Here is an 11295-nt window from a genome sequence, read left to right as displayed (position 1 = left end):
TCGCTGTTCATCGTCTTCTTCGTCACATGAAAGTCGTCATATGGCTAGGGCGCTGTTTTACAGAGAGGCGGAGAGAGAGGGCTGCTGCACTGAACGAATGGTTATGATATTAGGGCTTGCAATTAGGTCATTGTAGGAAAGAGTATTTTAGGCAACACATAAAATAGGAAGAAGGGTATTTTAGGCAACAGAAATATGAAACTCATTTTAGAAAAATATGGGACTTTGACTCAACCTCTTAGTAAATATGGAGCCCCTAACCCCAGTAATAATCCCTTTTTCTTTTTCTTTTTCTCATTCTATTTCTCTTGCTAAAGAAACAAGAAGTGGTGAACGATCTGGTCGGTGTTGCCGGCGGTTGGAGAATTCCATTTGGGTCTTTCTCTTAGTCTCTTTCTCTTTCTCACAAGATGAAGACCCAGTTTTCGGTACAAAACAAAGAAGGGTAAAGTGGAACCGGAGAGGGAAACAGGCAAGAAGTGGTGAACGGTGGATCCGAGAAAAGCGAATGGAGAGGTAAAAAAACAAGTCGTCGGAGCAGAGGAGGGCCGCCGGTTGGGTAGCTGATGAAAACAAGGATGGGTTGTTGGCTGGAGATTCAACCAATTATTCTCAGAAGATGATTTTAATTGATAAGAATTAATTGCAGTAGATGAAATATTGAAACAGAGAAGAGAAGAGAAGAAAAGAGAAGAGAAGAAAACCGAAGGAATACAACACTTACAATTTTCAGACAACCAGCATATACATGGACTACAGCTCCACCTTCCTATTTTCATTCAATGACTTGTCTTCCGATTTTCAAAGTACCCTTCACTAGGACTCTACACATACAAAGACTATCAAATCATCATTAATGGTCTGATGTACAACACACAATTTATTCAACACTTAGCCTACAAAGTCCTCTTTAGTGTTTAACTCAAACATGGACTTTGAACTTCTAATTTTGCACTAATCAATAACAGCCATCATTCATTGTAGACTTTTTATTTTCATTTCAACATTTTAACACGGGTCCGGTGTTAATATGGAGATTGCCGGACAGATATGGGTTTTTCCGAGGCTTGAGAGCTCGCGCCGTTGCTTGAGGGCTCTTCGGATTGAGCTTAGTCGTGGTTGCTTCGAGCTACGCGGTTGGGTCAGTTGAAATTAGGTCCGGTGTTGCTCTGCTCTGGTTTGGATCTGCCTGAACTTCCTCTCTCGTCTTCGTTTAAGCTTTTCCGGTTGTCAATGGAGCATACACTTTTGGTCAATATATATGTATACATATTCAGGCCATAGACACCACAAATTCAAACTTGTTTCACGGCCGAACATTTTGCCGTCGACTTCAGACCGCCGTCCGCCGTTCTGTACAACCGTGTTCGCTGCCAATTCTGTTATTTTTATTCTTGTTCGCCGGTATCGACCCCAGAACCATCTTTCCTTGCTCGCCGAACAATCCTGCCGCCCTCTTCACCGCCGTTCAGTCGCTTCATCGGTCAGTTCAATCTCAACGTTCAGCTTGCCGTTTCTCGTTGTTTCTTTCCGGTAAAACAGGTTCGAGCCCGGCGACACGGTCGGGGCTTGACGAGAAAGTGTTGATGCATCAGGTGTTATGGGTTTGTTGATATGAGGGCACCATTGTCCTTCTGGGTTTGGGTGGTGTTCTCTGAGATTTAGAGAGGAGAAAAAGAGAGGAGTGAGGAAAAGATTTCAAAACTTTGACAATTGGACTGCCACGTAATAAGACAGACACCTAGATTCTGCCTAGGAGATTGGTCTAAATTGTCCGCCTGAGTATCACGACCCATTAAAAAATTGACCCAAACGTGACTCAACAAAATAAGTGTTTTCCTGTATTATTTCACATACATCGCCTGGACGTTTGTGAGAGAGAGAGGAAGAGTATGGAGCAGAGGCTTTGCAAAGCAGCATTAGAAGGGAGTGTAAAATCACTACATGAATTACTTGGAGAAGATCCATTGATTCTTGATATAGTTGCCGTGAACTGCTCCGACAGAACTCCTTTGCACGTGGCAGCAATCCGAGGACATGTTGATTTTGTGAAGGAGATTCTAGCTCAAAATTCTGAGCTTGCTGGAGAGTTAGATTCACAAGGATCGTGTCCTCTTCATTGGGCATCGGCAAAAGGACATGTTGAGATAGTAAAAGCATTACTGTCGGCTAATCCTGATATGTGCCATGCTCGTAATCGGGATGGTAGAAACCCTCTTCATCTAGCGGCCATCAAAGGCCGAGTCGATGTGTTGAAAGAGTTGATTCAAGTCAAACCAGACGCGGCTCGAGCAATAGTACCGGATCAGAAAAGTGCGACCATATAGGCGCTGAAACTATTGTTGGAAACAATGAATGATCATGAGTTTGCCAATTCAAAGGATGGGGATGACAACACCATATTAGATCTAGCAATCGCGAATAAACAGATCGAGGTACATCCATACCAATATGTTTATGACTAATTAATTAATTTTTCATTTTCTTCTTCACAAATTTACTAGTTAATTGATATATATATCTGATCTGCAATGTTTGTTTGTTTATGTTTTCACTTTGAAGTAAATATATAAGCTATGCAACATAATTGGATAATACTTGTGTCCAACCCAGCTTGAATGATATATATTTTCTTATGTTTTTTTTTTATAATTTTTCTGTTTCCATGTATATAATATAAATTCCTGGCAAATAAGATGTATATTGTAAAAAAATTAATACTATTAATGATGTAAGAAATGTACGAAAGTGATATGAGCTAAAATGTGTTGCTACCGCGCGCGTAGTCAAACAATCCGGATATTAAAGTATAAGGTAAAATACAGAGACACCCTTGATGTTTGAGTTACATTAAGGCCAAGTAGATGAAAGTTTGCTTATTTTTGGATAATCACACCCCCTTGCAAAATTTGTCATCCAAAGAGAGCCTTAAAACATGTGAAAAATCCATTTTACCCTTCATTATTTTATTTGTTTTAATTATAAAATATCAAAAATACTTAAATGACTAAATTACTCTTTTCATCTATATATATTTATACACACACAACCACACAATAGTCACCACCACCCCCAATCTAGACCTGACATCAACCATCACCACCTTCTCATCAACAGCCACAATCTCGGCCAGTGCGACGGCAGCGGCTGCTTTAGCCGCTGCCGTCACACCATCAACCACCTGATTGTTCAACCACGAAGCAGCTATGCCTATGTTGCTGTAGTTCCTCCGAGCCTTGATGCTCAGCTACTTCACAAAATTTGGAGGAAACCTAAAGATTAGAGACGACAGACCGTGTACACTGAACGATCCATGACTCAGTGACGAGTTGGACTTGTCGAAGAATCGGCCGGAACTCGGCTTTTGCGGCCGCGGAACGACGAAAAATTCAGGATCTGAACGATACTCGAAGAACAGGAAAATCCATGACTCGAAGGGAAAATCGAAACACGAACTGAACGAAAGAACCGTTGTCAGAGACACCTTCGGTTAAGTCTCGGGCGAGGTTCCGTTGCAACGGGCAGAGTTGATGACGCTAACGATGGAGGAAAGGCGGCTCGTTGTCGTCACCGCAGCCCGTCGCCCCCTTCTGTGTGTGTATATTTATATGTATCTCTATATACATATATGTGTGTGTGTGTGTGTGGAGATATGTGTGTGTGCGCGCGCGCGCGCGCACGCATGTGCATGCGTGTGTGTGTTGGGGCGGCAAGAGAATGAAGAGAGAACAGAGAGGAGAGAAGAAAGAAATAGGTATGGGTTTGAGGGTAGAAAGGTCATTTCAACATTTAAATTGGTTATATAAAAGTCAAATGGCAATTATGTCAATTCATTACCATTAAAGTGTCTTTGGTAGTTGTATTAAATCTCAAGGGGTGTCTTTGTCCCAAAATAAGATAAGTTGTACCTGTGTCGTTTTAGCAAACCTCAAGAGGTGTTGTATTTTACCATAAAGTATAAATGTATTGTTATGGTGCCGAAAGCAAAGCAAAAAGGAGACAAATAAAAAGTTGTCATGTTGTTGCATATATACTTAGGAGTAATACTTCCATCCCACATACCTTTCAAAAAACAAAAAAAAAATACTTCCATCCTGCGCAGTGGGAGGATGAACTTCATCCTCCGTGGTCACATATTTTTGCGTTGTGTGTCCCATACTTAAGATGGGTAATACCCATTTTTACGGGTTAATCCCGCTTCCCTTGTCAGTCTATTCTCTCTCTCTCTCTCTCAATTCAGAAGATCCAATTTTTAACCTTCATTGTTACAATGGTTTGGATTTTTCATCTTGGTTTTTAATTATAGGGTGGTTAGGAAAACCTCTACTAGATGTACCTGGCTTATGTAACAGCCATATTAGTTAAAGCAAAAAAATTCCTCTATTTGAACAAAGCAAAGAAGTAGGGGTAATCCGTAGATCCGAAGAAAGAAAAGACACAACCAATGGGCAAAAATCTGATGACAAAGAAGTGGGTTATCCGAAGAAATACGTCCCAGTCGACCCAACGAACAAGGCCTCCTCCCCTCTAAAGCATCTTCCAAAGTCAAATTAACACACTCTGATTCCTCCTTTGTCAAGGAGAAATTGCTGATTTGATTAAAAACATGGTGGCGGCGCGTTACAAAGGAGAGGGAGAGGGGAAGATGTAATACCCCTAATTTTAAAAGGATAGTCTCGGCATATTAATTTTACTTTTATTGCATTTTATTTGTTTATTTATTAATTTTGTTTGTTTAAATAATTATGTGCCTTTTTATTAAATGATATTTGAATTAAATTGATTTAATTGTTTTTCATGTGAATTATTTGAATTATTGACAATTGGTTATTTATTGTGACTATTTTTCTTTACTTGTTAATTGTAGTATTTTTATTGTTATTTGTAATTCATTGTTTTATTATAATTCATGTAATGGTAAAGTTAGGTTATTAAACTTAAGTTATGTTCATGCAGCCGCGTTTAGTATAACCTAGATTACACGGTTGGGCCGACTAAGGTTTACATTAGGGCTTTGTCTCTAATATTACAAGATTAGGGTTTTAGAGTTGTGCCTATAACTATAACCATTATACTGTAGCCTAGGGTTTTACGATCATAACTCATAGCACAAAAAACGTGAAGTTAGTTCTGTAAACACAGAGAGATACAGAGTGAGGTTTTGAGAGAACAGAGCACGTTCGGCGTGGGATTCGACTGAGGCTTCAAGGTCGGACCTAGGAGAGGGGAAGAACAGAAGTAAGAGGAGGATAGACAGTAGTTTAGTGTTACCGGAACAGTGGACGCGACGCCGAGATTTCAAAACTGAAATCACAGGCAAGTTCTTTTCTTCTTCCTTCCCTCTGGCTTGTGTTCTGTGCACCTAGATAGTCTCTAGGGTTTAATTAATTATTAACTAAGTTTTACATGTGTATTAGATGCTATATTGATGATATATATATGTGTTGAAATTTGTTAAATTATGGTTCGTGCATGCCTGATTTCAGTTGTATTCTTAAAGCATGCTTAGTCTGTAGAACTTATAACTTTTGTATTTAATTTCAACTGCTGTAAACACTCCATGGGGATTATACTGGACACAGTTAGGACCTTTAGGAATAGTTTAAAACCAAATAGACAGGTTGGGAGCGATCGAAGACGAAGTAGAAGGTCGCAGAAGTTGCAGCGGTTGAAGACGGCTCTCAGAGGAGGTGAGAGCCAGCTCCATAGAAGTGGGAGCCGGCTCCCACACATGTAGAGCCAGCTCCAAGGTCATTGGAGCCGGCTCCAAGCTGATTAGAGCCTGCTCTCAAAGTCTTAGAGCAGGCTCCCTCTCAAATTTGCTTCCTGATGTTGTTTTTGACACACTGTTTTGAATTGTGCGAGGATTGAACTGTTCCAATGGTTCTGGAATTTCATAGAGGGACTAGGAAGTTGGTTTTGGATGTCATTATGATCTTAAATTGATTTAGGATGATCTCTAAGTGAATGGGATAAACAGTATAAAATTTAGGCACTTTCTATGCTGTTAACGAATGGAAGATAAACTAAGTGCTTAATTAAATTTCAGCATTTTAATGGGATTTAATATGTTTATAAAACTTGTTTTAAATGTATGATAGGATTATTTAATTATTAGTTTTGATCTATGCATACTTTGGATGCTAATTGTCGGAATATTAAATCTTTTCTGCAATTACCTGGATTATTGTTTGGATTTTAATTGCTATAATATTAATTATCGTCTCTGCAATTATTTGGATATTAGTTTGGACTGTAAATTACTCAGTATGATTTATATGTTGTAATTTACATGGATATGGAGGATTGTGTGCTTCGGTATGGGACGGTGGCACATTAGGGACGGCTTGGCTTCAAAATGCTAAGACCTAACCTATCAGATTAATGGAATGGATTGTAAACTGTTGAATCCTAAATTATGTATAAGTCAGATCAACTGACTAAGTTGAATGACTTCCTGGATTAGTTGGTTGTGGTCAAGTCATATCAGTTGTATAAGTTGAGTGACTATCCGGACTGTGTTTTGTATGTCTCCTCAATGAATGACATACTCTGGATTTGGAAGGATTTTAGATATATGGTTATGGTACCACGAGATGAGCTTGAGTCTCAGGCTCGTTGGTTAGGGTGCGTATATGCAGTGGATGCGTAGCTGGATATAGTAAGTAGGTGTACCATGTTAAGTCTAGGTACTCATGCCCACCTTCGGGTGCGTTTTCGCATGTTGCCTTCTATTCAGGTTGAGACCTCTATTATAGTCCAGTGAATGTCCCTTAGTGTGGATATATATATTTATGGACTAAATAGATACTGTGAGATATCTAGAGTGTATCTGCGTATCGAGTCACTGTATGGATTGCAGTTAGATTAGAACTTGTTCGTGGGCTTGACCCACTCCTTTATTCTTTTCAGGTACAGGACTGTTCCAACCTTAGAGCTTGATTGTGCTGTTCGAGGACAGTTTTCCATTCGTCAGTTTGCGTAAGACTTGTCTCGATGTTTCAGTTTTATTTACTTTCAGTTATTTCAGTTCAGTTGGGATTTTATTTAGGGGTCTATTAGATGGATTCCCGAGTTATACACTTGGAGATTTTGGATAGTTTGGATTCATTTTATTCATTACCGTTTGGAGGATTTGATAAAGGATCTTTCTGTTAGCTTTATTCTAAATCTTATTTTACTTAAATATTTGTATTCTGTGTTCGCTTTAAAATATTTTAATTGTCTGATATTTCCCTCGTGTTTGGGCTTGAGCCTGATCAACCCGTGTCTCGGATCCGAGGGGTATCATAGAAAATGAGGGGAGGCGGAGGCGAAGGGAGGGTATCGAAGCAGGGTGGTGCAATGGAGGCGAGGAGAAGGGAACCAGTGGCGGAAGCTGGTAATTGGGAGGGTTGGACCTTTGCCATGGGTGTAGATGGAGAGGGCGACGTTGGTGTTCTTGAGAGCTATGGTGTAGCCGGAGTGTGCCGCTGTAAAGGCATTGAGTATGATGGTGGTGATGGTGGTGGGAGAAAGAGTGGAAAGGCGGAGGCTGATCTGCATTTAGAGAGATCAATGATGGACCCAGAAAATTTTGTGAGGGAAAGCGGCTTTTTAATTTGTGGGGGCAAACTTATATAGTGAGTCCATTTTTGTAATTTTAATGGGGTTTTCTTCATAAATTTTCAAAAATTTAAAGTATAAAGTGCAAAAAAATAAATTTCAGTGAGGGCGAATTGTAATTTTAGTGGCGCGTCTTCATAAATATTCAAAAGTTTGCAGTAAAAAAAAAAAAAAAAAAAAAAAGAATCCAATGGGGCGAATTATAATCTTAGTGGGGACATTTTCATAAATTCTAAAAAATAGAAGTATAAAATAAAAATATAAAAAATTTATGCCCCCACTGATCCCCTATGCTGGGTCAGTGCTCGAGAGAGATAGAAGAGCGGGTTTAACTACAAAAATGGGCGTTACCCATCTTCATATTTGTTTTTGGTATTGGAAAAGTGGCGCAAAAATATGTTGCCACTGCGCAAGATGGTATTGGTCACACATGCATCGACTTCACCACTACATGTACTGAGAGTCTGAGACCAGGGACCACACATTTTCAATTGTGTCTAATGCATTTGAAGACACATGAATTTAAGACAACTCTATATATAGACATAAGTATAACAATCAAAATTGGACCTGATGCCCCCCACCTAGGATTGTCGGGTTTGGTTAAACCTGTCATAACGTATAGCCTCAAGTTTTTTTTTTTTAACCAAAACAATGTGTGTTTTCTGTATTGTCTAGCTTTACCTTTATATTAAGATAAGACCATAGTGGTAGCGCTAGCCAAATAGAGAAAAAAAAAACGTATGGAGCACGAGCTTTACAAAACAGCATTACAAGGGAGTGCGAATTCACTGCATGAATTACTTGAAAAAAGATCCATTAGTTCTTGATAGAGTTGCCGTGAATTGCTTCAACGAAACACCTTTGCACGTGGCAGCAATCCGAGGGCACACTGATTTCGTGAAGGAAATTCTAAGTTGAAATTCCGAGCTTTCTGGAGAGTTAGATTCATGAGGATTATCCCCTCTTCACTTGGCATGGGCTAAAGGGCACGATGAGATGGCAAAAAAATTACTGTCAGCCAACCCTGAAATGTGCCTCGCTTGTGATCAAGATGGTAGAAACCCTCATCATCTAGCGCCTAGCGGCCATCAAAGGGAGTCAGTGTCTTGAAAAAGCTGGTTGAAGCTAGATTAGCTGCGGCTCGAGCAATAGTACTGGACAAGGGTGCCACCATATTGCATTTGTGTGTGCAGGACTATCGATTAGTGGCGCTGGAACTATTGTTGGAGACTATGAATGATCGTGAGTTTGCTAATTTAAAGGATGGGAATGACAACACCATATTAGATTTAGCAGTTGCATATAAACAGATCAAGGTAGGTCCGTCCTTCCATCCGACAATTTGAATCTCTAATTATTATTATTATTATTATTTCCATTCTTATGTTTTTTTGTCAAAAAATTTGAATCTCTAAGGTGGACCAATTGTTTAATTAATTTTTGCAGACAATAAAGTATTTGCTGGCAAGTGCCCAAATAGATGTAAATGCGATTACTGCTAATACATTGAGAGCACTGGACAATATTTTAGCACGCAGTGGACCGAAGGATTTGGAAATCGGCAACTCCCTTGATGAAGCTGGAGGAGCATCAAGAGGCAGCAGAGATATACCTGTCGACTCATCTGGTAATGAAAATGGAACAAACATTAGGCAGCGGCTGCTTAAGTACTGTACGCCATTTCTCATCCAATTCCTGAATGGTTTGGTAGATAATGGTTCTCGGGGTGGCGGCGAGTTTATGAAGGAGATTCGGACGGGATTAATGGTAGTGGCTTCGGTCATATGCTCATTGACATTCCAAATTGGGGTGAATCCTCCCGGTGGTGTTTGGCAAGACAACTTAGTGGTAGATTCTCAAGGTAACCCTGTGCCAAATCCACACAAGGCAGGAGAAGCTATAATGGCTTCTACCTCTCCAAATGAATTCCGTTTTCTCTATAAAGCTAACGTCATGAGCTTCGGTACATCTATGTTGGCAATGTTGTTTCTAATTATCCCAATTCCCTTAAGGAACAATGCTCTGGTGGTGCTTTTGTTCAGCTTAATGTTGTCAACATTGTGTACTGTTGCGGTAACTTATTCTTCTTCTATTGGGGCAATCACTCCAGCTGACTTAAAACAGTTGAATCTGCTTTCACTATCATTGGCATTGACTTGTGTCCTGGTAATTCCTCTTCTTACTGTGATTGGGATTCTCCGACTAGGAATATGGTTGAAGAGCCGTGGATTAATAAATGTATCGCAACCAGAAACACCACCAAGTTCAGTTGATATAAACCATGCATCCAATCGCAACCAAGAAGATTTTCAGAACATTCATGACTTGCAATAAACCATGCCAATGCTGCTTAATTAATTGGTTTTTATGCTTCAGTTCAACGTATAAGTTGCCCTGTGTTCCTTTTGTAGCAAAATTTCTCAAAAATGTACTAGTCAATGTTTAGTGTTAATCACTGTTGTAACATTTTAATTATGTCTATCTATTCTGTGAAATGTATGGTATTATTTTGAAACCTCTCCCAATTTTACTTGGAGTAAGCAGAAATAAATTCCAACCTCAATTACAAAGAATCTGCTTATATTCCTTTTCTTCTTAATTTAAAAATTAAAAAAATACAAACCTATAAAGTCTTATTCTAATTAGGTCAGCTATTTTTTTTTTTTTATTATTAATTTTATTGAATACATTCTAATGACAAACTATATATACTTAATTAAATAATACCATCTGGATTTAAAAGGGGGTTCCGCGATCATTTTTGTACTTGATTTGAAATATAAAAGAGAACAAAATTATTGAGTTCCCACTCAGGCTTTCATAGATTCAAACCCATGGCTTTTCAATATAGGGCAAAATGTAAATACATAAATAAATAAACAATTGTTTTGTGTAACCCCCTGAATTTTAATAAAATATCGAGAACAAATTAAAAATGTTGCAAATGATTTCCATTCGTCATTTAGATACGGGCTTAAAAAAAAAAAACTCTATTACATTTATTTTTTATCATAAAATCCTAATATGTTTCTAAAAATTCTTATATTTTTAAAAAGTGTACACATTGCTCCTAATATCCATATCCGACTAAAAATTATTTTTTCAAATTACAAAAATACCATTCACTCCTTCTTCTCTGTTAAACTCTCACCTCGCTCTCTCAAACCAAAACCAACCCAAAAAAACCAAGAAAATAAAATAAAAATAAATTTGGCAGTGTCATACACTAAATACAAACATTAAAGGTAACATTGTCCGCATCCTATTACTCTCATTTCTTGTTATCTTTAATTAAATAGCATTGAATTATATTAACAATTAAACAGAGACATTAATTGCTATAATTATAATATAATTTCTGAATCGAAGATGGAAATCGTGAAACCCTTTTCCTTACTCTTTCGTTACTCTGAAGCTGAAATACACTGTTTGGTTTCTCAGAAAGAGAGATAAATTTATAGAGAAAGTGATACACAAATGAGAACAGATTGAGATAATAAAACGAACTGAAGAGGGCCAAAACAGAGATGAGTAGTTAATAAAAAACAAATTAGTGTTGTTGTATTTGTAGAAGAGGAAGAGGAAGAACAAGACGAAAGGGATGGTAGTAAGAACAAACAAAATCAGAAAGCCAAGAAAAGTAGAGAAAGAGAGAGAGAGAGACAGAGAGAGAGAGAGAGGAGTGTC

General features: G+C 38.5%; 1 protein-coding gene across 2 annotated transcripts; it reads left to right on the top strand.

The window, feature by feature from the left end:
* The first annotated feature begins 2242 nt into the window (after positions 1 to 2242).
* On the top strand, positions 2243 to 10179 carry LOC132286831 (uncharacterized). 2 transcript variants are annotated; one of them, XM_059789232.1, is made up of 2 exons: positions 2243 to 2435; positions 9055 to 10179. In XM_059789232.1, the coding sequence occupies exons 1-2, from the start codon at positions 2352 to 2354 to the stop codon at positions 9940 to 9942; spliced, it is 972 nt and encodes a 323-aa protein (XP_059645215.1). In that variant the 5' UTR covers positions 2243 to 2351; the 3' UTR covers positions 9943 to 10179. The 2 variants fall into 2 exon arrangements, with proteins under 2 accessions (XP_059645215.1, XP_059645214.1); XM_059789231.1 differs by lacking the exon at positions 2243 to 2435 and adding an exon at positions 8350 to 8924.
* Positions 10180 to 11295: the final 1116 nt, after the last annotated feature.

The sequence above is a fragment of the Cornus florida genome, unplaced genomic scaffold (assembly GCF_030987335.1).
Source record: "Cornus florida cultivar Cherokee Brave unplaced genomic scaffold, ASM3098733v1 CherokeeBrave_3.0.0_Hap2_Chr11, whole genome shotgun sequence".
Taxonomy (NCBI): Eukaryota; Viridiplantae; Streptophyta; class Magnoliopsida; order Cornales; family Cornaceae; genus Cornus; species Cornus florida.
This window is presented reverse-complemented; position numbering and strand designations above follow the sequence as displayed.